Below are 26,965 nucleotides of genomic sequence, written 5' to 3' on the forward strand. Positions count from 1 at the left end.
TCCTCTCCTTGCAGTTGGCAGAAGCCCTGCCGAGTAGCAGCACTATACGCGTTTTGGTAGATTACGACTGGATATTCCCCCTTGCATACGTCCAGGATCTTCTGATTCTGAAACAAGCCACTGTGCCTTTCACAGTCCAGCCTGGATAATGCTGGCTCTCCTTCACCCCTTTAAATGACAGTGTGGAGAGGACACTGGTTAAGCGCTCACCTTGTGCGAGTAAATCATCGGATGTAAACTCTGGCTCATATGGTTTCCCATTTAATATATCAAACACCTGTTGGGAAGAAAATCATGGAAAAACCTTACACATTAAAGGCGCCAGGAGGGGAATCAGTTTCTTTATGATCAAGAACTGCGTCCTCCTTAGGAGGGCCTACTACCCCAAAGGTGGAGGAATGGGAAGGAGTCAACACCGTGACCCATGAAGTCATGACAATGCCCTTTGGGGAAAGAAAAGTCTTGGGGGCTCTGGGGCCAGGAGGCTGTGCTCTACAGGGGCCTCTGAGGTGGGTAGGAAGACCCAAGCCAACCTTGCAGAGAGCCAGGGCCACAGTCCTTCTGAGGGATGGACACCATCCAGGCCACCAAATCAGCCATGTGTTGGGATGTGATGTCTCCCTGGGAGCCAGGGTGAGGGCTGAGCTTACTCAGAGCTGTGAAGCTGTGCCTCTTTTCTGGCCCCCGCCCTCGTAAAAGCCTTATGAGAATGAGTTTAGTAAACTTGATCAAACAGGTATAGTAATGCTCACAAGGCCTGATGTTCTCTTTCCAGCACCATCTACATTTTAAATTGAGGGGACACAAAGGTCTCAGGTTAAAAGGAAAAATAAATTCCATAGCTACGGAGACCCTTCTGTGTTCTCTGCAGTCACTTTGGGCGTGCTGACTTAGGTAAGGACAACATGGGGTCACTAAAGTGGGTTATCTTTCTGTGTTCTGTGGTGAGGCTTCTGGGAAAGCCAGGTGCTCAGCATAAAAGGGGAACCGTGTGGTCTCTGCCAGGGTCACTCAACTCAACACCACGGGCCGCGAAGAGGCCAACAAGCAGTTTTTGGATGTGGAGCAGCGCTTGCCCCTAAGAAAGTCGATTTTGTTGTGTTAGAGATCAACACTGGTTGGAGGGCCAGCCTCCCTCTGGCTCTTCTTCCTGGGCCGTAAAGACCTACCAACTGTTTGCACCTTCAGATTTCAGGTCACTAGAGTTTGGAGGAAGAGTTGAAGTCTATTTACTATGTTTATATTTATTAAAGTCCTCAGAAGACTCCCTGGGTTCTTTTTATGTAAAGGAGTCACTTACCATAGTTCTAAGACAACTGGAACATCTATCCTAGCTTCAGAAATGCAGCTGGGAACAATTCTGAGCTGGGAGCTCAGAACGGGAAACTCTTACGTGAGTTGTGTGTTTTCTCCTGCAGAACCCTCTCTCACAACTGAACCCTGATCTGATTAGGCATATGCTTTTACACTCATAACTCTCCTGACCTAGATCTTTCATGGATAGGCTTTTCAAGATAAATATATCTCTTGACAAGCAGACTTTCTTAAAAATAAAAGGCATGTGCTTTGGGGAATAAAGACCCAGGAAGACCATCTGTTCTTATATTCCTGAATCATTAGCTCCCTCTGGAGCTGCCATCAAATAGCCTGGAGCCACACTCACCTGCCAGTTGGTGGCCATATCTAGAGGTGTGGTTCCAGGCACGACTCCTTCATCCTCTCCATTGTTTTCCCAAGAGTCATCCAGGTCATAGAGAGGCTCAAAGTTCTCCACGAGGGGATCTGCACCTGTGAAGTCAAGTTACACAGCATTAGGCAAACCCAGATCTTGTTGACTCTGAACTGCTTGCAGAGCTCAGGTTTCCAAAGGCAAAACACAATAGCTCCTAGAGGCAATTACACCTGGATAATTTTTATTTTTCCATTTTATTTTTAAAATATATTTTGGTGGGGGGGCGGCAGAGAGAGAGAGAGAGAGAGAGAGAGACAGAATCCAAAGCAGGGTCCAGGCTCCGAGCTGTCAGCACAGAGCCTGACATGGGGCTCAAACTCACGAGCCACGAGATCCTGACCTGAGCTGAAGTTGGACACTTAACCAACTGCGCCACCCAGGCGCCCCCACCTGGGTAATTTTTAATACATAAAACATGTTTCTACAGAAATATTCAGAGAGCTTCTTTTAAATTCTAATTTATTTTGACTGTAAATATGTCTGATGATACCCTATATAGCCACGGACATTTTCAACAACAAAAGACGTGGAGTACCCTGACCCTCACATTTAAGTCTCTAGGACGGTTTTCAACCGAAAGATGCACCTTTCGTCTGAGGGGTAATGGCAGCAGTTTACAGGGACTGGGGTGTGCCCTCAGCATTAAGGTCCTAATTTTCTGTTTAGGTTTGTGCCCACCACTGCACACTCTTCACTTCATTCTCCCACTTGCTCAATAGAACAAAGAAACTTGCTGTATAGGGACAACATGCTCAGTTTTCTTCCTGGGTACAGCACTGCCAGGGTCCTGATCCTTAAACAAACAGACACCACAAAAAAACTTTCTCTTAGGAGGTACAGTTATTGAAAATTTTAGGGCTGCTCTTGGAAGAATCTAGTCTGCTTCTTAACGTGTAGCAAGAAAACACCAAAAGTCACTTAGAGATTAGAGCTAGAGTTACTTCTTAAAGGCTTAGAGACTGTTTTTATGGGACTGTTTAGTCTGATGTCTGACAAAACGGTAGTAAGTTCAGAACACCCTTCTGGGAAGAACTTGTTTTTATCTTGCTGGGAAAATGTTAGTTTTGTGCCAACTTCAATAATAGGAGAGGGCCTAATGAAAGTCAGAGAAGGATCTTCATGCTGTTTCTTAGTTCTTCCTCCCAGGCCTGACCTGATCTTGAAGGCAGGGAATGCCACGTGACCATGGAAACAGTGGAGGAACTAAGAGGAACAATGTATGGGCTGGAGAAGGCTGGAGGAGCTGAACTATATCTCTCCTCCTTAAGTGACCTTCTTCAGGACTTTGAGCTCAGGACTAGGATTTGCATCTGAGTTCCTTCATTTATATAGTGGAGAAACCGCTACTCGCTACTCCTTTCACGGGATACTGAGAATTCAAGGGAAAGCATTTTTGAAAAGGTTATAGCTTCTTGTCTGAAGGCATTTCTTAATTATAATCAGTGACTACCCAAACTATGCATACATAACTGCAATCAGAGTGTCCTGCTCAAGAGAAAGTTCAACTTGACAAAGGCTAAGAAGAGGCTACTGTTTCTTTGGATACGATTTTGTTTACTAGAAAAATGTGGGGCTCTCAAATAAAAAGTTTGTACATCTTCCTGGACTCAATTTTGAAAGAAGGTACTTACTTCACTCTGTTTTCTTAAATTTATGAAACATTTACTTCCCAAAAAGGTTTTAATAATCTCTAAAGTAAATCAGATATGCCAGAGAAGGTCTGAGATACTAATTCCATTAAACATTTGTTGAGGTCTAAATATACAAGGCAAGAGAGATTCAAGGGTGAGCAGCGATAATTTTCTATACTTCACAGGACTAGAGAAGTGAATGGAGTAACACCTGCAAATCCTTGAGCAAAGTAGGAGAGAGAAACAGAGTAGAGAGAATAGGGTCTGGAGGTTCAGATGACCAAGTGTGATTCACAGGTATGCCACGTACTGGGACCCTGGGACTGGTACCCACAGGTCTCTCCAGTCTGCCTCCTTGGCTGTGAGATGGCAAAAATAATAATGGTACTTACCTCAAAAGGTTATTGCAGATGAAATGAGACCATGCGTGTGACATGCCTGGTACACAGTAAGGTCAATAAAGGCTAGCCATTTCTAGTGCCTCGCATATGATAGTACTCAACACGCGACCCATTTGTTTTTTCCTATTATTTCAACTTCTAAGAGACCTCTGTTGCCAAAGGAAATTTTAAAATTATGTCATATACCAGTAAACTTTTTTCTGCAGACTTCTGGCAATATCTGAGGCTGGTACTGTTCAGAGTTCTTTAAGGAATCAAATTCAACTTTTAAGAAGATCTCCTGTCGTGGGAGTCAACCTAACCCACGAACACCCAAAACAAACAGATGAAGTAGAGAGTAAAGATTGACATGCCCATCAGGATGAAGCCCGGGATTACTAGTCCAAAGAGCATCAGTACGGCAGTTAAAGCGTGATTTGTATTTACTCATGCCTTTCAGCAGCAGCTCTGTGGCTTAAAGAGGATGACATGGCTGCTGAATTGGGGTTGGGTTTGCACTCCTGATAGCGTTTTCCATTACTAACCGCCAGGCCGCCTTACCTGCTGCTTTGAGAAGAGCCGCCAGCCTGGTGGACCCTCTCCCGGCTGCTATGTGCAGGGGTGTGGTTCCATCATATGTGGTACTGTCTACATAGGCATCACCCTAAAATCCAGCCAACACAGGAAAGAGTCAGTGGAAGGTTCTCTCACGGTTTAGTCCCCACCTTCTCCTGTCAGCATGACCCTTCGGTCATGTTAATAGGTCATATTACTAGCCCAGTTGCTATTTGGGGCAGACTCTGTCACTGAAAACATCTCCAATTAGAGATACTGGGCAGATGGTGTCAGGAATGCCCGAAGCTGCTACTGTGGAGCCTTGAGTAGATACTGAATAACAGAGGTACTGTAAGGAGAAAACCTGTTACTGACATCATTCCTTGAAAAGATGGTCTCAATTCCCTCTTGGGAATTGAATGCCAAGGCAAATACGTGTGTCCTTTACCTCCAGGAGCAGACAGCCAGCAAGGGAGATGTTGTCCCGCTCCACAGCCAGGTGCAGCGCTGAGCGCCCCGACTTCCTCTCCTGGGCGTTGACGTCGGCCCCGGCGGCCACCAGCAGCAACAGACACGCCATGCTGTTGCTCATCACGGCTATGTGAATGGCGGTTAGACCTGCAGCCCAAGCACAGGGACAGTCATGGAGCTGGAAGGCTGCTCACAAGATGGCAAAACTGGACCCTATGGAAGGAATGCTGTCAAGTTTCAGCACGCCTCGTGTCTCCACTCCACACGGCCTCAAAAGGTGTTGTAAGTCTGTTGTTCTGCATGTAAACCCACAGTCTGCTTGTATGTTCTCAGGAGAAACAGAGCAAATAAACAATCTCTGGATAAATGATGCTTTCTATGCTCAGGCCTCTGCTTCTTCCTCCTACTAACTATTCCAAATCATCTTTAAAGAAATTAGCTATGGTGAGCAACAGAAATTCTCACAAGAGATGACGAACTCCAGGTGTCTAAGGAAAGCATTTTGGGGTGCAAATCAAATTACACACATTTATCAAATAGCTACCAATTGTTTAGAGAGCAGACAGAGAAGGTTATACCATAATGTGTGTTTGTCTCTTACCTTCCCCATTAGGGTGGTCGATAAGTAGTGCTGCCTTTTTGTGCTTGAGTAAAACACTGAGAATTTTATCTTGTCCTTCTTTGGCAGCTAGGTGCAAAACAGAGTTACCCAAGCGGTCCAGGAGGCTCAGGTCGGCCCCGGCCTTCAGCAAGTCCTCCACCACAGCCTCCTGCTTGGTGATCACGGCCAAGTGCAAGGGTGTCTGGCAAGTAGAGAAGGGGCAGGAGATACACTGGTCAGTGGCAAGCACCTGAACCCATGGGCTTGGTAGCTGCCACTACAATAGGTGGAGTCATCCCTCGGGGCCATTTCCCATTGCCAGATTAACGCCTCCCTACCGCAGATGTTCCATATCCTGTGCTAATGGAGTGTGTATGCTGGACTGCTATTGAGCCATGCAATAATGAAGATTATTTTTATATTTAACATTCTTAACAGCTTTCTTGTTTCTCATTACAGCCCGCTGATTGTTAATATGTGAATTCTTCTAATAATAAATTTAAATTTATTGAATTTCTAGTAGGAATCTATCTTCAGCTGATAATTCTGTATGTTAACAAATCAAAGCAAGGCTACAAATTTACTGAAGAAGTTGAAATGAACTACTCAATAGAAACCGATTAACAAAGGTGCCATGATTCTACATTAACATGGAAAATGAGTTTGCTAAGTTAAAGAATATTTTTCCATGGACTGGCTCCATGAGGCAAATCAATAGAACTCTGGCACCTCCATTGTAATAACAGGTGTCAAAGGGTTCTAAATGTCTTTTTTAAAATTAATTAATCTATTTTGAGAAAGTGAGAGCATGACCGGGGGAGGGGCGGAGACAGAAGGGGACAGAGGATCTGAAGCGGGCTGTGCTGCCAGCACAGAGTCCTTATGGGGCTCGAACCCACGAACTTCGAGATCATGACCTGAGCTGAAGTCGGACAGATGCTTAACCGACTGAGCCACCCAGGCGCCACAGAATTCTAAATGTCTTCACCAGGACAACAGAACTATCTCACTAAGAGGGCTCGGATGAACAAACAAGTGGAAGTGCCGGCACCTAATAGGTGCATAAACAGCCATCTGACTTAACTCTGCCCACAAAGTAGTGCCTCGGAGAATGCAAATGAGATGTTTTGCAAACTGAGTGTTTTCAAAATGAGCAAGACAAACACAATCAGGAAAGTATCTTTCAAAGAACTGAGGTCACCGACAGAGAATGGCAGTATATTTTTAAACAAATCAGTCTATTTCACAGAAGTCTGTGAAATCCAGTCTGTCTAGTGACAACTTGCCTAAATTTTCTCCCTCAGTAAGCGATCACTGGCCACAGCAGAGCGACAGCAGGTGAGCCACAGCACTCTGGCTGCAGGACGACCACAGCACAGGAGATGCTGAAAGACGCTCCCGTGGCCGTGTCTCAGTTACAGTGATGAGCTCATACAACACAAACAAGACAGGCTATTCGGCCAAATTACCATTCTCTTTTATGTTTTTCATCTTTTACAGCTTGAAATAGAATGATGTCCTCAAAACTTTAGATACTGTAGCCAAGAGCCTTCTTCTCAAAAAATAAATACGTTAAAACAAAAAAAAGCCTGCATTTATTAATCTAAAATGCTATTTGGGGGAGATGAAAAAAGTCTGAAAGAGAATGAGACGGTAAAAAAGATCTGAAATTACAAAATATTATATGATTCAGAAATCAGCAATTATCTCTAGACTTAATATGATTTTTTTCATGTTATACAAATTCTGTTACCATGATAAGCTTTTTTTTTTAAGTTCTCTCCTATAGTACCACCAATTTTTCAATTTCTTAATTTCTATGAGATTTCAGGATGTAGATCTTTAACCCCAGAATTACAGAATGTAGTGTGGATTGCATGTGAGAGTATACGAAAATGTCTATATATTTCAAGTATATATGTTTATGTAGCCAATATATGGAAAAGTACTTACAAATGTAATAGTTGTATTTGGGAATGGAGTTGGGAGACTTGTATATTGCCAGGGAGGGCAACTTTTGAGTTTCTAGTATATTTCCTTATGTATCATTTAAAGAACCATGAACATATATTATATTTATAAAAATTAAAAATATAAAAGAAAAAAACCCCACATGCACAAAACCCCCCACTAATGTTACATGGGAATGTATGCAAACAAAACAATCCATATCAAACACATTAGAGTGGTTGTCTATGGTCAGGGGGAGAAGAAGAGGAAGGGTTTAAAGGCAACAGATTTCAGAAATGTTTTCAGAAGAATCCTAACTCTATACACTTGGATTATTTTGAGTGTATCTCTAGAGAGTGGGTGGGGAGAGCGATCTGATCATGACAGATGGTCACAGAAATGTACTAAGATTAGTGAATGGTATTTTGGGAGGTTGTCTAAGACAATTGCCAAATAATCCAAATTACTTAGAGAACTCTATAATTTTTCCATCAAGAACAGTTAACAGAGAAACTTTACAAAGATAAATGCAGCCAACTTTTAGCCTTTTCTAGTTCTCAGAGCAAAGTTGTGATTGGTATATGTTTCAGCCATACAAGGCATACCAGGGGATCCAGAATCCTTGCCCATAAATGAGAGCAGTGGTAAGTTGGGGGAAAAATGGACTTATGGTCTCCTGAGAGTCCCTGTATCAGAAGGCGTGGAAGTGTCAAGGGTGGTGGTTTTGAGATTTTTGTGTGTGTAGCCTACTGGAGAGAGTCTCTATATACGTAACCAAATGATACAGTAAGGAGGTTAGCACATAATAAATCACAACTACTAATCCTGCTGTGTGGTGTCCTTTGCAGAGCCTATTTATAAACAGAAAAACAAGTAATTCCTTGAATCTGACCTACAGGCAGTGACGTTAAGCAGTCTTTGAGAGGAGGACCGAGAAGTGACAGTGTCCCGTTCCCAGTTTTATTTGCAAACTTGTGATGGTTGAGAGGAACAATCCGTCCTAAAGCCCGAGAGAATCAAGCTTTACGGGCCAGATGACTCTCCAAACACCAACAGCCCCCAAGATGGTATGCGAATCTGAAGACATCCTTTAAATGTCTACCTAAAATTAGAATTCACTTTCATTGCTTTATATTCTCAGTCAGTGAAGAATCCCCAACTTCATTCTTCCTTTGACATTAAGCATTACAGCCAGGGAAGGAGCCTAAAGCCTTACATCAAATGGGAAACTTACTTCCCTTCTCAGGAAACACCTATGCACAGATAAAAATCTAGTGACAGCCACATGTAAACATTTTAGTTCGTTTGCTTTGAAGAAATAAAAATGATTCACAACACCTGCTTTAACAATTGAGAAGGGGAACAGGTACTTTACTGTGCAATTAACTGCACATGATTGTTGTCCACATTTTTAGAGTGACAGATATGCCTGGACCAGGCATCCGAGCACACCATCCAGGCCAGCAAGGGCTGGGAAGTCACTTTGGGTGCAGTGAAGGGAGGGAGAAAATGGGAAAGATGAGAAGGGGCCAGACCAGGAGACTGGGACCAAAGCCAGGTGGGCTGGGGCAAAGGCAAGCTAGGAGGAGACTGTGCTCCTGGGCAGGAAATGGAACAGCCCCGGTGGTAGCGTGCCCCTAACCAGAGAGACCGGCTCTGACGCCAGCATCCAGGCTTTGGTTCTGCCAAGCAGAAGTTTCGATCTCTGCATGTGCCTATCAGGCAGCCTCACAGGGTCCCAGCTACCTTCTCTCTGCCATATCTGCAGACTTCTGTACCAGGGTTCCTCGAGTTGCTTTTGAGCCCACTGAATTCCTGTTCAAACCTGATCTGGGCAAAACTCTGGTGTTCCCTGTTTTCCTCAATTTGAGATGTCTTTCTGTTTTTGAAAGACACTTTCTCCTCAACCAACCTTTTTACCTTTCCGTATTCTGATTTCAGCACCCTTTATTTGATACACACTTAATCTAGATGTTGTAAAAATGTGTTTTAGCAGACGTCAAAATTCTTATAAATTACTGGCTTTCCAACTTAATTTTTTTTCAGTTGTATTTTTCTTGACAAATATGATGTATTACTCTAGGTTTCTCTGTACTGCATATTTGAAAGCTGCTAAGAGAGTAAATCTTAAAAGTTCTTATTGCAAGAAAAACAAATTTGTAACTATGGGTGGTGATGGATGATAAACTTATTTTGGTGATCATTTTGTGATTTATGCAAATATCAAATCGCTATATACCTTAAACTAATACAATGCTATATGTCAGTTATATTTCAGTTAAAAAAAGAGAGAAGAAAAACAGGTGCTCAACATCACTCATCAGGGAGATGCAAATCAAAACTACAATGAGATATCACCTCACACCAGTCAGAAAGGCTAAAATCAAAAACTTAAGAAACAAGTGTTGGTGAGGATATGGAGAAAAAGGCACACTCTTGCACTGTTGGTGGGAATGCAAACTGTTGCACCCACTGTGGAAAACAGTATGGAGAATCCTCAAAAAATTAAAAATAGAACTACCCTAAAACCCAGTAATTGCACTACTGGGTATCTACTCCCAAAATACAAAACACTAATTCAAAGGGATACATGCACCCCTATATTTGTAACAGCATTGTTTACAATGGCCAAACTATGCAAACAGCCCAAGTGTCCATCAACAGATGAATGGGTAAAGGAGATGTCACACACACACACACACACACACACACACACACACACACAAGGATATTATTCATCCATAAAAAAGAATGAAATCTTGCCATTTGCAACAACATGGATGGAGCTAGAGAGTATAATGCTAAGTGAAATGAGTCAGTCAAAGAAAAACAAATACCATATGATCTCATTCATATGTAGAATTTAAGAAACAAAACAAACAAGCAAAAGGGGGAAAAAAGTGAGGAGCAAACCAAGAAACAGGCTCAACTACAGAGAACAAACTAATGATTACCAGATGGGAAGTGGGTGGGGGGATGGGGAAAACAGGGGATGGGGATTAAAGAGTATACTTAGTATAATGAAAAAAACACAACAAATTAAGAAAAGAAAAAAAAAATGGATCAACTCTTTGACAGATTTCTAAAGTGTAAACTTTGTCTTCCCCCAGCATGAGTGGGGGATTTCTACTGTGGAGTGATTTCTATTACATTCATAGGTTAAAGGATCCTAAATCATAAATAATATTCCCAAGTAATGGGCTTTTAGGATATAACTTATACAACAATGCACTGTATTTTTGCTACTGTTAACATTATTAGAAATAATACATATACACATGCACATGCACATGTGCAAACACGCACCAACGGTGAAGTTTTCTTCAGTTGGTGTTTCTGCTTACCTGGTAGAGATCATTTCTCATATTGATAATGTCATCAGAAATCAAGCCAGACGTGACTTCTAGTAGATCCCTCACAAGCTGGGCATGAAGATGGATGATTGCTAAGTGTAAGACACTGGAAAAAAAAGAGTGGCAATAATCAGCTGAAGTGTTAGTGAAAAAAAAAAAAGATTTCCAAGAAACGATCAGACTTGCAGACTGAACCTGGCTCTCATACTTAAGTTTTATTTGGGCCCCAAATGCCTTGAATATGAGGTGGGGATGTTCTGTTGCTTATCCAGGCAGCTACACTCATTTACCATGCTTGCCTGGCCTCTAGGGGCATTTTGGTTTGACCTTTGAGGTATACAGGGATCTGGGCCTTGAGGCAGAGAGGCCTAAGTTCAAATCCCAACTCTGTCTCCCTGCAGTGGTTTTGGTGCATTTTCTCCTCTAGCCTCTTCCTGGCTTCCCTTTACATACAGATCATGTATGGAAAATGCCCAGCACTTGGAACTATTCAGAAAAATGTAGTTACTTCACCTAGCCTTGCCAGCCTCCTCTAAAACACAGTGTGGTGTCTTTTTAAAGATCTTTCCAGGCCCCAGGAGGGGAAGATAGGGTTAGGCTTTTAACTACTGGGAGAAGATTCTTGAGGCAAATTTCTGAAGGAACAATGTGATTATATTTCTCCCTTGCAAATATTCCCTCTGCCTGGAATGGTTTTGCTCCTCTTCTCTGCCTAGACAATGCCTACTCCATCCTTCACATTCCAGTTCAAACCTCACCTCCTCTCCGAACTTCCTAGGCTGACCACACTGTCTCCACTCAAGTTCACTGCTTGTTATGCAACTGTAGTTTTTCGTATGCCTTTCTCCCTCTCTGACCTGTGACCTCAGGGCTGGTTCTCCCTGGGTCAGCCTCAAGCCCTGGCACACAATTTAGGCACTAAAATTTAGGCACACAATTTAAGCACTAGGACCTTATGCTAATGAGGTCAAAAATATCGGCAGGTGCCAAGCATCACTCCTAGGGACACAATGTTTTAATTGTTAAAACAACTTCCTATTAAAATTAATTTGAAATGATGCGACACTAACAACAATAAAAGTTGTTTAGAGCTTCTATTTGCCAGACCAACATAAGCAGTTGACATACGTGATCTTATTTAATCACAACAAGAAGCCCTGTGAGGTAGGTTAACATTATCCTCATTTTTCAGATGATGAAACTTGGACTTGTAGGTATAAGAGAACTCAAGTCAGGTCATATAACTAGTGAGTGGTGAAGCTGGGAGGCCAGCCCAGGTCCACCTGGCTCCAAAGCCATCTCTTAATCCCTTAAGCCACCCTGCTGAGGGGGCACATGGGCACTGCTCTGTGGAGTCACAGATGGACACCTAAGATAATGAATATTCCAAAGTATGGACAGATTGTGATACAGAGCACACTCAAAGTATCGCATGGTGGCAGGACAGCTGGGCTTTGAGGCACAGCCTCGATTTTCTCCAAATGAAAAATCTTCGGTGTCACTTTATTCAGACCTCTTTCTTAGCAAGAGCAAGTGTAAAATTTTACTAGGGATTAACATTGGCACAGGAGGGCCTGAAAAACTAATTTCTGACTTCATTACTTGAGAGAGCAAATGATGTCAAGGTGTCACTACTGACTCTTGAAACGTGAGACTGGAAGAAGACTTCTAAAAAGGGCTTCAAGTCTGATGCAGCCATGACGCATATGTACCAAGAAAAAGGTCATACTTCAAAACTGCCTAGAAATTTCCATGCGCAGCTCAGCATTTCATAGCAGAAGTACATTCTCTCTCCCCCTTAAATCCTCACACCCTCATGGGAATTTCCCCAACACCAGAAGTTCTTTTCTTTTCTTCATTGTATATGCTGTGATGACTAATGGTTACAAGATTCAGATTATTAGCTGAGCGTGACGAGTTCAATGAAAACGAGACCTGAGCTGAGGACCAATGGTTTTCCTTTGTCTGCATTCTTACGAGGGCTCCTCTTTGGTCTCTCCACATCACTAGTCTCTGCCCTCTACCTGTGGCAAGCCCCGAGGGCCTGCTTGCAGGAGGAGTATGTTTGTGGTCCTAGGAGGGGACTCTAAGTATTCCTGTTCTGCTGGGTGGGGAAGGTCACCTCCTTGGTCCCTCCATATGTGTCCTCACACATGCGTGGTGTATGGTATATGAAGGGAAGGCTGTGGAAAAGATTTCGGGGCGTATGCATTCAAGTGGGTGCATTGAGGGGAATGCGTGCGTCTTCCCCTCAATGCACCCACTTGAATGCATGTGCCCCGAAATCTTTTCCACAACCTTCCCTTCATATACCAGCAGCCCTTCCTAGCTTCTATGTGCTCATCTTTCTCAGGCTCATCAATGCAGCAGGTCCCTGAAAATATCACTTGAAACCCTGTTGTTCTATCTTGGTTAACTGCTTTCTCTTGTGGTTCCATGTTATTGAGTGCTAATTGGATTCTTTAACCCTGTAAAAGCATTCTGCTGTTCGCAGCATCGCATGAGGAAGGCTGTACCGGTTCCTCTCATACTGTATAACAAGGCCAGTGGTTATACCACATCCTTGGTTACGTTGCAAGGAATGAGAACAAAGGTCTCTGTTTGAAACCCTGAGGTTGGCACTTTCCTAAAGTGTTTGATTCAGTTTTTTAACTGAGGTTGAAAACATAGCACTCAGGAACTCCTCTACAGAAAAGGGTTTCTCAGTGTTGACACTATTTTAGGAAAGTTTTAGATAAGGCCCTTGACTCGAATATGAGGGCTGTTGCCTCTTGTTATTCTCACTGGCTTTTGAGATCATTTCGGAGTCTCGATGTGAGGACTCCGAGAACTGTTTTAGAAAGAAGCCAGGTGCTTTGCAAATATAAGCTCAGTAACAGCAGAAACGGAGGCATGCTGAGTGGAATGTTGGACTCCCACACAGCGTGGGTTATGGCTGTCACAGGAGTCTGATCCAGTCCCAGACTGGTAACCAGTAGCAGAGGCAGTAGGGAAGGAACCAATAACTGGGAAAGAATGACAATGATCGCTTACTTGTTTTTTTACCGTTGTTGTTGTGCTGTCTTTACTGGGCTTTTTCTTGACACTACTACCAGGAGAACTGTGCAGCCGGGGTAACAAGTGCTTTAGGAATTTGGTTGGACCACATTTATTGTCATCTCATTTTGGTAAATAAAGCAGATGTTATTAACCCAATAAATAAATAAATACGCGTTTGTTAAATTTTATCCCAAATGTTATCCCAATAAATAAAGCAAGGTTTTTGAAAACATACCATTCCCCGCACATATCTTATCCTTCTTGCCCAGCCTGATGTGCTCTTAGATGAGGGCTTAAATGTTCTAACGTCCAACAGGTGGGAACCACAGGACCGGAGAAGCAAATTATGGATTCAACCTCACTGACACAGGACTGTCCGTGACAGTCTTCCAGTTACAGGACCCAATACCTTTAAACAATTCTTTTTATCCCTAGCCAGTATGCATATGATGATTTTCTCACTTCCTTACCCTAAAACAACCTTTGTTTGCAAAAGTCCTGACTTACCTGTCCCCATTCTCATCCTGCACTGCAGCGAGATGGCGCTGAACAGCCAGCAGCATCTTCACATCTCCTGTCACTGCGTAGTCAAAAAGGGCATTGGCATGCCGCTTGGCCAGCTGCATAGCCTTCTCTAGGAAGAGGTTATCTGCAAGGCAATGAGCACAATCACAGTGGAGTTTCCTACACTTGCTCTACGGGTGTGGCATGCCTGGGGCCAAAACCATCAACACCAATGTTCTGATACCTCGACCCACATCGTTTTAGTTGCATCTGCTCCTTTCAGTGCTCCTGGGTTGCGTTCGTTAGCAAAAGCACAACTGCACGTTGGCTTACTGACAAATACAGAGGCTGATCTGAAAACTCTGTCTGTGGTTTGTTAGGGGAAAGAAATTCAGATAGGTCTGTTATTTCAGGGGGAACAATCAGTCTCCAAATAATGTTGATTGGCTTGACTATACTGTAAATAATCAATCTCTTGATGAAATAATCCTTCATTGGAGTCTTAAACCACTGTCTCGTTAGGCAAAGTGTCAAAAACCACAGTCTCTGCCACAGACAGACTTTCCCTAAGCCATCTGTGTTCTTGTGAAGTTTGCTTCAAGGTCAGGAAAAGGCAAATTTGGACCTGAGGGTCAAAACCAGTATGTGGCCTGTTTTTATACGGTCCCCTACCTAACCATGCTTTGTATGTTTTTAAAGCGGTATTTAAAAAAAAAGAATTTGTGATAGAGACCATAAGAGGCCACTAAGCTGAAATATTTGCTCTCTTTCCCTTCTCTTTTCTCTAATGAGTACTGGTTCAAATTACTTGCAGTGCACTGTCCCCCTTAATCCTAATTGTTCAAAGAGGGCATCAAGGTAAAAGGAAAAGTTCTCATTTTCAGGCAAAGTTCTACTTCAGTGTGATGGTCCAACTACGGTCTAGAGGAAGAAGACTATTGAAGTTATGGGAACTTCTCTATTATCTGTGGTGGAAATGAATTAGATTATCTCCCACGATATCCTAAAACTGCATAATTATGACTGGAGAATGCATATGCATATTCCAGTACTTTATTCAGAGATAACACAGGGAAAATGGAAATTTCAGTGTGAATTAAATGCTCTGACACATGCTTTTCAAGAGGCATGCAGGACTCTGAAGAGCACACCGAACAAGATATTGGTATATCATTTTTAGATTAACAGAAAATAAACCGGTCTTCTGACAATAGCTTCTATACCTGGAACCAACCTATCCCCTCACCAGTCAATACAATGTAATCACATGTGTACTCACTTACCCTGAAACCTAGAATTCTCTTCCTTTACTCCTACTGTATACGTCAGGGTAACTTCATCTTCTCCAGTGCCAGACTCCTTATCTTGTTCTGTGGGTTCAGTTACTTTCCCAGAGAGGTTCACTGCGTCTCTGTCCACACTCTTGCTGCAACCCTCAGGGTCATTTTTAGATGGGGAGTCTATGGTTCCTAAGATGAAAGCAGAAACATCAGATTTTTCTCACTAAATTCCATTAAGTGATAATTCCCTGTTTCAGCGAAGGTCAGATAAAAGATAGGCAAGTTTACTGCAAAGGGAAAAGAAAAACAGTAATTTGAAATTCCTTTTAAAATACTCATATCATAGGTAACCTGTTTTGGAGCTATTTTAAACTCTCGCGTCTCAAAGACACATTTTTACGGAGTTATATGTGACATATTCCATTAGTTTCAGGTGTACAATATAATGATTTGATATTTGTATATATTGTCAAATGATCACCACAGTAAGTCGAGTTACCATTAGTCAGCGCACATAGTTACAATTTTTTTGTGATAAGAACTTTCAAGATCTTAAAAAAAATTTCATATACACTTTTAAAAACTTACATTTCATTCTGTTTATTTGTAAAGGAGAAAAATGAAATAAAGCTCTTCTGTGAATTGCAGGGAAGTGGAATTTTTAAAGTTTTAATAGAAACAGAGGAGTTATGGGGTGCGTGGGTGGCTCAGTCAGTTAAGCTTCCGACTTCAGCTCAGGTCATGATCACACAGTTTGTGAGTTCGAGCCCTGCATTAGGCTTTGCACTGACAGCGCAGAGCCTGGAGCCTGCTTCAGATTCTCTGTCTCCCTCTCTCTGCCCCTCCCCCACTCATGCTCTGTCTCTCAAAAATAAATAAATGTTAAAAAATTTTTTTAAATAACATATAATAACAATAAAAAAAGAAACAGGAGTTATGGGGTGCCTGGGTAACTCAGTCAGTTAAACATCCAACTCTTGATTTCAGCTCAGGTCATGATCTCATGGTTGAAAGATCGAGCCCCCTGTGGGGCTCCTCACTGAGCCCAGAGCCTCTCTCTCTCTCTCTCTCTCTCTCTCTCTCTCTCTTTCTCTCTCTCTCTCAAAACACCCCAAACAAACAGGAATTATTTTTTTCCTAATGCTAATTAACCAAGCAAGTTGTTAAGACATAGTATCAAGTCACATTCTGTAGTGTGGGAGTTACTTGGTACGCCATTTCTGTGCTCTTTCCAGTCTGACCATATTATCTGGCAGGTACTATGAAAGCACCTATGTTTTGTGAGCAGAGCTGGTTCAAATCCAGGTCCTGCCAATAACAGATATGTGTCTTCAGTGAGTGAATGAACCTTTCTGAACGTTGGTGTCCTCTGTCCATAAAATGGAGGCATTACTATTTTCCTTAGAGCAATCATGAAGATGACAGTTAAAACATGTAGAAATAGCACCTGACATCAAACAGGCATTCAATACATGGGAAGACTTTATTGTATTATTGCTTCAATGGGTACACTAGAATGGACATGTAATACAAGCTATGAACACAGCATGTGACAACTGCATATGAAGGGATGCATTTGAGGGGAAAGGCCATCCCTATAAAACTCAAAATGTCTTCAAAAGTGTAGCATTTGAGAAGAAAACAGGAGAGGACAGTTAAGTTTGGTGACTTTTTTAGTCAAGTGTCTCCATATGTCCCTTTTTAATGCTCTTTTCTTCCCCTTGTTCATGTCACTTAAGAAGTAAATATATAAGTAGAAACATAAGATTGGGAATAGAATTTATATTTGCCACAGGAAATAACATTTTTTTATGCAAAAGTATCTTCTCAGTTTACCTGCATTTATCAAATTTTTTCAAGATGACAATGTGATGAGTAATAATATAAAACTTTTAATTTTTTATTCCTTTTTCACTATTGGAAAAAAACTGTATTACTTACCATGTTTCATCCCAGCGTTAGATTTAGTGGTTCCAGGATGGAAGGTAATTCCACCGTATGTAGGGAATCCATAGTGGGGGAAGCCATACCCTGAAATGGCAAGCAAAACAAATGAAACCTCATGATGGTTGTGTGTGTGTGTGTGTGTGTGTGTGTGTGTGTGTGTGTGTATGTGTGTGTTTTATGAAGAGTCAGCAAAGTTTGGTGTCCTTCCCTCAGGTGAGCACAGGCTTTGGTGTGGGAGGGCAGAGTGCCCGACGTGGTGCTGCCATTGTGAGTTAGTAAGACACATTGTGGGGATCATGGGATGATCAGAATTCCACTCGGACCAAGTTTACATTTTGGCAACTCAGGCAATGCCCAGGCCTGGGGCCGCATGGAGGAGTTCACGCTGGAGAAAGTCTCCCACTGTTGTGTGGGAGTGCTCACCACCCAAACTCAGACTTGCTGACACAGAGGGCCTTGAAATAATGTCTGGCAGGAAAAACTGAACCAAACAAAATACAAACTACCGAGTCCTCAAGGAAACATGACCACACTGTGCATGCTCATGCATTTTTGGTGGAAGCATAAAAAGTCGTACGTAAAATTAGAGGTCATACTCTCTGACATTGTAATTTTACTTCAAAGAATCTAATTTACAAAAACAGTCTGGAATAAAAGAAAAACAACGTGGACAAAGGAGATCAGTAAAAACAATAAAAAACAGGAAAAGCATTCAAGTAAGTAATACTATGGAATATTCACTTGGTGAAATATGAGTCATTAAAATGATCCTTAAGAAATTATGCTTACATAATATTTATATTACCACGGAGGAAATGCTTATGTTAACCCATTAGGGAAAAGCAGCATATATGACTCCATGTACACAATCATTTATGATAATAAATAACTAACGTAGGTAAATAGATTAAATACAATGCATTATGAGGATTGTAGCTGTACTCATGAAAATGCAAAAAATATCTACTGTGACGTTTGCACAGAATAAAATTAGAAGAAGTTAACCTTTGATGGCAGGATTTTATGTGTCTTCAGATATTCTACAATGCTAGTATATATAACATGAAATCTTTTTAATGTTGCCAAAGAAAACCAAGACAAGTATAGAAGCAAAGAAGGAAGGAAGGGAGGGAAGGAGGAAGAAAGGAAGAAAATATACCAAAACGTGAATAGACACGTTCTTCATATAACTGAACTTGAGTGACTGTTTTTCTTCTTAGAGTTTTTGGTATTATCTACATATTGCCAAATGAACATGCATTTCTTTGAAAAAATACACTTATTAAAATTTTAATTAATTTCCTATGTCACACTCAGTAACGTCACAGCCACTCAACCCACAGACCATCTGGGAAATCTAGGGAAAGACAATTCTAGCTTCTCCAACAGGAAAAGCTTTAGAAAGAGGAGACTCAATTCGTACCTGGACCCGTACCTCCGGCACCCCCTCCTCCACCGCCACTGCCAAACATGCCTCCACCTCCAGCTCCAGCACCACTACCGCCGCCGAAACTATCAGAGAAATTAGGCATGAGCTTCTGCCGTTTCCTCTGCACTTCCTCTTTATCTGTAGTTAAAGGAAGAGAAACCAAAGGAGAAAAGACTGATTCAATTCCACAACTAGCCACAGAAAGAATATTGATTCTGATGGTATTTTTAAACATCTTAAAGGGAAACAGAAATCACCCAAGGAGGAAGAGATGCCAAATTTCAAGAAGCATTATATTTATTCCAATGGCTATGAAGACGGAGAACCAGCCTCAGAGAGACCACAGAACAGTACACACCCAAATCCTCTCTACAGTTAAGAAACAACAGTTTCTGAAGTCCCCAGTGTCATTCAAATTAGTGAAAGACTAGACTTCCCACCAATTATTAAGATACTAGAGATACCGGAGAAGAAAAACAATATTGAGCATTTTCATTTGGTCATACAAACCACTATTACCAACCAACTAACATTTGTAATGCATCTACTGTGAGCTAAGTGCTAAGGGGAAAGAGAAGAATGAACAAGGTCTTTGCTGTCAAGAACCCTCCAATACAATTGAAAGGTTGTGGGGGAAAGACTTGGGAGAGATAGCATCATAAAGCTCTCTATGTTAAATTTATGGTTGCAAAGCAGTGTTCCAGGGGGTCAAAGGAGAACTTCCAGGAAGTACCTATGGGCTGGAAAATTCAGGAAAAGCTTTCCAGAATCCACTTTATATCAGGAGAGGGCAATGGGAGGATGAGCTGGAAATGGGATGTAGAGGCAAAATAATGAAGGAAAGAATGCACACTGTGTGCTTATGGATCAGTCTAGCTGAAGTGAGAGTTTAGCATAAGTGAGTCTTGAGAAGTGGGGCTGACTGGAACCACACTGTCGGGCTCCTGGATTGTGAACCCAAGGAGTTTACAAGCAGGAGGGCCACTGGATGTTTCTGAACTGGGGGATGATGTGTACAGCGTGCTAGTTTAAGAAGATTCATCTGCCACTGGTTTGTAGGACAAAACAAAGAGTCAAAGTGAGAGGCAGAGACAGTGCAAAAGGAAGGGAATGGGGCTGTGCCTTAGTGGTCACCGTGATAATACAAATGGGTGGACCCCAGGAATGCAATGAAAGAGGGATTGGTAGTCATTGGTGACTGAGGAGATACAGGAGGCCGAAAGTCTAAAGACTTGACTTAAAACACAGTGATGCCCTCTGAGATTTTTGGCTGTCCAGGTCTAGATGCCATTTGCACTATCATTCCTCATTCCTTGTGTCGTTGTAGTTTTTCTTTTGCTTCTCACTATCTGTTCTCCCCAGCCCACTGCCATTGTGGTCCATTATTGAGCTCTTGTTTCTTCTTTCTGTTTCCCTTTCTCTTCTCTCATTTTCCTATCATGTATTTTTTTTCCCCCTTCTCTCTTTTGGACTGAAAGGGTGATGTAAAATTTCTGTTTAAATAAACAGGCAATGTGGTATTCTTTTTTTTTTTTTTTTCAATCAGCAGCCTCATACTTAACAATTGTCCTATTTCCAATTCTTCAATGTTAGTTTTGGCCATTGCTTATGTCCAGAAAGATCTCTACTTATTTCTAATTTTGTGGTTATTTTAGCCATCTCAGGGCTCGAAAGAATGCTTTTACTGATTATTGCAGTCACCTGAGCACAGCTGGAAGACTGAAACATGGAAAAGTAGGATAGCAAAGTACCCTTAAAATAATCCTTTAAAAATGGATCATGTCCAGACCTGTTAGGAAGAAAGCCAATGTGGGTCAACTTTGAAGAGAATGTGCTTCTACTAGAAAGCGTTGGCCTCAAAGTAGAGAAACTTTACAAATTTCCTTTTCAAAGGTTTTGAACAGATTTATAAAAATTTTCCATCAGTTGTACTATAACCAACTAATAGTCATACTTATTACTCATCCTATAAACTGGGGATCTCACATAGAATATTAGTTCATTAGAAATATGAAACACAAGAGGGAAGCAGACAACTTATTCATCTTCAGGAGTACATGTTATCTGCTGACGTGTTCTACCAAAGAGATCATTTGGTACTCACTATGTACTTTTTCTGTTTTATAAAACAGAGATGTTCAATGGTTTTATTTTACTGTAAAATGGGAATTTTTCAGTCACTTTAAAAAGATTAACTATTATACATCCACTAAGATTTCAATGACAAGAAACTGATACAGAATATTTCATTATGACAAGTTTTTAAATAAAAGAACCAGCCTGCATTTCCCCAGAATTGAACATGGAGATAGTCTCATCACATTCATGTATCCCTGTGGTCTGCCTTTGACAGTGGCAGCATGGGTTGTACTATGAAACATCAACCTATTCTAGAAGGGACCTAAGTGGTCCCTCCTTTTACAGAAGAGGAAACAAAAGCTAGGATGATTAAGGGACTTGTCAGAGGTCAGGGCAGAGTAAAGATGAGATTCAAAGCCAGTGAGCTTTCCATTCTATTAGACTGCCATTCTTTGGGAAACATTCCAAAATGTCTTTGCTTCCTTTAATAATTGGTGATTGCAGGTAATAGTCTAGTTCACAAATGTAGATAAACTTTTAGTATCCACCTCGTTTTGATATGTGTATGCCTTCAAAAGTATCTCATTCGCGTTTTTTGGGTTCTAGTGTGCTAGTAAAGATGTCTGCATCTATCCTAAGCATTCCTTTCATAATTTAAGGATTATGATTCCGTTTCTTCTGATTCTCCACCTTTTCAGACTGAAAAATCACATGGTCTTTTTTTTGCCGTTCATATAGCAGTTCCTCAACTATCTTCTTCCCTTGCCAATTGTCCCTCTCTCGATTATTTAACTTGTCTTCCCTAAGCCAACCATCTCCATGACATTTTCATGAGGTACAAGGTCAAAAACTATATCAGGTGTCGAGTTCTGGAACAGATGGTTCTGTACAATGAAAGGAATATGTTATATTTCTTTGTCTGATGTCCTCCTTGATGGCACCCAACAAATTAACAGCCTTTGGGATAAGGATGGCAACTTGGTTGGTCAGTCAATAAGTCAGCTCCCATATTATAAGAGCCAAGATATGGAAGCAGCTCAAGAGTCCATCAATTGATGAGTGGATAAAGAAAATGTGATATATATATATATATATATATATATATATATATATATGTGTGTGTTTGAGTGTGTGTGTGTGTGTGTGTGTGTGTGTGTGTATGGCATAAAAAAAATAAGATCTTGCTATTTACAATGACATGGATCGAGCTACAGAATATTATGCTAAGCAAAACAAGTCAGTCAGAGAAAGACAAATACCATATGATTTCACTCATTTGTGGAATTTAAGAAACAAAACAAGTGAACAAAGAAAAAAGAGACAAACAAAAAACCAGACCCTTAAATATAAAGAACAAACTGGTGGTTACCAGGAGACTGGTGGGGGATGGGTGAAATTGGTAAAGGGGATCAAAAGTATACTTACCATGACAAGCACTGAGTAATGTATAAAATTAATGAATCACTATGTTGTACACCTAAAGCTAATATAGCACTCTGTATTAACTAACTGGAATTAAAATTAAAACTTAAATAAAAAGCCAGCTCTCAGATATACCTCAGCATCTACTATATGACATCTACTAAGGGACGCCTGGCTGGTTCGGTTGGCAGTGCATGCAGCTCTTGATCTCAGAGTCGTGAGTTCAAGCCTTACATGGGCATTGAGACTACTTAAAACAAAATAAAATATATGACATATACTGTTCTAGATGTTGGAAATGTACTAATGAACATGAAAGACCAAATCTATGAACTAAAGAATATTCTTCCTATTGGAGGGTGGAAGAAGACAATAGATACCTAAATTCATTGATAGGACAATTTTGCTTACTAATAAAAATAATGAACTACACAAAATTGACACAGGGAATGACTGCAGGGGCTGGGGCAGTGGAAGGTGTGTTCAATGACCTCTGAGAAATGTACACAAAGATTCCCTGGGTTGTATAGTTTTAATTCATTTTCATACACTTACTCTTATATTCTTATTTAAAAAAAATTTTTTTTTAATGTTTATTTATTTCTGAGACAGAGAGATACAGAGCATGAGTGAGGGAGGCGCAGAGAGAGAGGGAGACACAGAATCAAAAGCAGGCTCCAGGCTCTGAGCTGTCGGCACAGAGCCCGACACAGGGCTTGAACTCACAAACTATGAGATCATGACCTGAGCCGAAGTCGGTCTCTCAACCAACTGAGCGACCCAGGTGCCCCCACTTACTCTTATATTAAATGGCCTGTTACTTCTCTCTCTCTTTTTTAAAAAAAATATTTATTTTTGAGAGAGTGAGAGAGAGAGCAGGGGAGGGGCAGAGAGAGTGGGGGAGAGAGAGAGTCCCAAGCAGGCTCCACGCTGTTAGCACGGAGCCTGATGTGGGGCTTGAACTCATGAACTGTGAGATCATGACCTGAGCTGAAAACAAGAGTTGGATACTAAACTGACTGAGTCACCCAGGCTCCCCGGCCCACTACTTTTCTGGTTATATGTCTGGTGTGATTATTTCTCCTTGTGATTATTTCATTTTGGGATTTACAATCCAGAAAGTTTTACTGACCAAGGTAATTTGTTACCTTCAATAAAACAGTTCCAATCTCACAATGAATAAATATATGTCACAATATATGTTGGCCATTCTTTCTGTGGAGCTCAACTTCTAACTCTTATTTTTCCAGATGATTCTTCTTACTTGTTTGTATTACATGGAGCTTTTAGTCAATGACAGCCTGGGAGTGCTTGAAGCATACAGGTAGGAATTTGAACTTTCAGGAGACCCCATTCTCTAACCTGAGCATCTAATAGATCCTATTATGAATGAACACCTGAACATGCCCTTGCTGTATCTCACTCTTTTGATGAACAAATACCACTGGAAAAGGTAGACTGGCAGCCTAGAAACCAAGCTCAGCTTTGAATGTTTCTCGATGCATACATGTGTAGGTAATCTGGGTATCCTTTTTAAACATAATTCTCTGTGTTGAAAAAAATGGACATTATGTTAAGACATATTTTAGGAGAAGAAATTAATTTTTTCCCTCAGAAAGTCCAAAAATTTCTCTCCTGTGTCTATTTAAAAAAGAGTGTTTAATCAAAAGCAGTGATTTTCATCTTTCTGCAGACTGAAGCATTTGGAAGACCTCAGGTTGTCACTGGGTAGGGAAGTGAGGGCAGGTGGGCTGGCTCCCCACCTCCACTGTAGTTATTTACTTATTTAATTTTGTTAATGCTTTTTCTTTATTTTGAGAGAGAAAGAGAGTAAGAGAGAGAGAGCAAGTGGAGAAGGGGCAGAGACAGAGGGAGAGAGAGAATCCCAAGCAGCCTCCAAGCTGCCAGCGCAAAGCCTGACATGGGGCTCGGACTCATGAACTGTGAGACCATGACCTGAACTGAAATCGAGAGTCAGACGCTCAACCAACCAAGCCACCCAGGCAACCCTCTCCACTTCCACTTTAACCAGAGCCTGTCAGGTGTATGCACTGGGATTTTGCATGAAATCTTATGTGGACTGGGGGGAAAAAGGCTCTTTTGTTGATAATATTTTCACACCACAGTAATGGAATGCTGTGAATCGGGACCATCAGTAAACAGGTCACGATCTCTGAAAAGAAACAAGAACTCATGGAATCATCTTCTAAATGCTCCCACCACAACATGAGTTACAGGCAAAGAAGCCCTCTTCAAGGATCACACATCACATATTGCTACCACAGGATCCAACACTCATGTGGATCATCACTGCAGCACCTTTGTGGCTTCAGACATCAGCCAGGACCTGGGTGCTCTGTGACGATCATTTCATTGACCTCCCACTATGGTCTCACTTCCCTCTAATCCAGGGGTTTCTGATTTTGTTTGTGCCATGACCCCTTTTTCAGTCTTGTGAAGTGTTACGGATCTTTTCTTAGAATCATACCTATCAATATGTAAAATTACAAAAAAAGCTGATTATATTAAAATCCATTTCTATCCTTGGAACTCTTGGGGTCAGTGGACTCCAGGTTAAGAAATATCTTTGAGCAATTTTCCCATTTAGGGGCCTATTAAATACACTCAATGCTGAATTTCCCACCCTGCCCTCTTGAGTTCCAGTCCTGCCTTTTGATTGGCTTATTAGGAATTTGCCAGAGGAACCAAAAATGCAACATGTTTTAAATTGAGCTCCCTCTCTGTCCACTCAAACGTACTTTTGCTCCCTGGATTCTTTCACCAACTCAACCACGTAACAACCTTCCTAGGCTGGGATTCCTGGAACCATCTATGACTCCTGAATTTCTCCTTCACCTCCTACCTCAACCAGCATCTGGGGCTTAACGCCACTGTCTCCTTGCATTCCTTACACTAATACCTTTAGGAACCTCCCCATTTCTCACTTGGATTCTTGCATTACTCTTCGGACTCTTCATCTGCTGCTCAGACAGTTCCCTCAGTGACCATATAAGGAAGTCAGAGCCATCATTCCAAACCCAAATAGGCCTGGTAATTCCCTTATCCAGATCAATCAGAATTCTTCAGCTGCCAATCACAGCACTTCTGAGCCTGGCCTTGGCCTTCCTTACCTGTCTTGGTCTTCAGTGGTCCATCTCCGTGCCCAAAAGGCTCACTTCTCTCTGAACTAACATTAATTGTTCAGCTCCTCAAGTTTCCAAGCCTAGGAAACACTTTCCTTCCTTGTTTCTCACCTAACTACTGAAATACACCCCCAGGTTGAAGGACCTTGAAGAAGCCTACTTCTTGGTGGCTTCTATAGAATTAAGGGTCCTCTCTCCTTGGCATTCTCATAGGTGTTTGTAGATGCTTCCCTTTTGGAGCTTATCAAAATCATAAATCACATTATAAATATGTAAGGAGACTATCTCCCCTTCTCGGGGTATCTTTTGTGAGGAAAAGAATGGTGCTTTATTCATTTTTATGGTTCTGCACTGCATGGTGGCTGAGTATCCTGTTTTATCGCCTGAGGCCAGATGATGGAGGGGCTGAATCTCCTGAACAGCAAGCCTTATCATAAGGTCCATCTCAACTGCCCAAACCCCGAGATCCTCAATAAATGACAGATTCTCAGATTCAAAGACAAATTCTCAACTGTCTAAATCTCATATAAGCTTGGTAAAAATAAGATTATTTTGAAAGGCTGGACTCAATTCCATGACCCCAAAATAGTATAATACTTCTCTCTTCTCTAAAAATAAGTACCATGGGCCCAGGGGCAAGTTCCTAGGAAGCCATTCAAAGGAAGTGAACAACTAATCTCTTCTAATCAGCTTTGTCCTTTTACCGGAACAGTCACAAGAATGTAAGTAACCCAATTACCTTTGATTTCAGGGTAGTAGAGAAAAGGTTTGGGTTCGCTAGTTTCCAAATCAGATTTCCTCCGAAGTTGGACAAATACGGAAGCCGGTTTTGTGATGTTGACATCTTTATACTTTGGCGTTTTGAAGACGATGGCAAACTGCAGGATACAAAGACCCAAACATTAGGGTAGGCCTACATTTTGTTTTTCCAGCAATGCTACTCATTAAACGTATTAATAATTGTGTTTAATTAAACTAAAAAATACAGCATCCTAGAGAAAGTTACAAACTCAGAATTCTATACCCATACATTGTGATTAAATTGCCACTGTGAATTAAAATGAGACTATGCTAGGGGCGCCTGGGTGGCTCAGTCGGTTAGGTGTCCGACTTCAGCCCAGGTCACGATCTCGCGGTCCGTGAGTTCGAGCCCCGTGTCAGGCTCTGGGCTGATGGCTCAGAGCCTGGAGCCTGCTTCCGATTCTGTGTCTCCCTCTCTCTCTGCCCCTCCCCCGTTCATGCTCTGTCTCTCTCTGTCTCAAAAATAAAATAAAACGTTAAAAAAAAAATTTTAAATGAGACTATGCTAATATTTTGCAAATCTTTATTTTTATTTGTCTAATATTTTAAATGCCTTCCAGTTGAAAATAATCATGTGAGTAAAATGCATTGCATACACCTCCTTCTTCTCTTCTAAATCAGCCTTAAAGTGCTCCAAAATTATTTACA

The 26,965-nt window shown here is 41.5% G+C and overlaps 1 protein-coding gene across 3 annotated transcripts in view; it reads right to left on the bottom strand.

Annotated features, from left to right (window-relative positions):
• Positions 1-26,965, bottom strand: part of NFKB1 (nuclear factor kappa B subunit 1) — a 117,802-nt gene that overhangs the window by 5,465 nt on the left and 85,372 nt on the right. For all 3 annotated transcript variants that reach the window (XM_058721795.1, XM_058721794.1, XM_058721796.1), the window contains 11 exons: positions 26,256-26,394; positions 18,867-19,010; positions 17,438-17,527; positions 15,500-15,685; positions 14,220-14,361; positions 10,665-10,779; positions 5,371-5,572; positions 4,747-4,916; positions 4,305-4,407; positions 1,664-1,788; positions 211-277 (listed from right to left, as the gene is read on the bottom strand). In XM_058721795.1, the coding sequence (XP_058577778.1) occupies positions 211-277; positions 1,664-1,788; positions 4,305-4,407; positions 4,747-4,916; positions 5,371-5,572; positions 10,665-10,779; positions 14,220-14,361; positions 15,500-15,685; positions 17,438-17,527; positions 18,867-19,010; positions 26,256-26,394 (1,483 nt within the window). The remainder of the gene's footprint in view (positions 1-210; positions 278-1,663; positions 1,789-4,304; positions 4,408-4,746; positions 4,917-5,370; positions 5,573-10,664; positions 10,780-14,219; positions 14,362-15,499; positions 15,686-17,437; positions 17,528-18,866; positions 19,011-26,255; positions 26,395-26,965) is intronic.

Source organism: Neofelis nebulosa, chromosome 3 (genome assembly GCF_028018385.1).
Source record: "Neofelis nebulosa isolate mNeoNeb1 chromosome 3, mNeoNeb1.pri, whole genome shotgun sequence".
NCBI classification, from domain to species: Eukaryota; Metazoa; Chordata; class Mammalia; order Carnivora; family Felidae; genus Neofelis; species Neofelis nebulosa.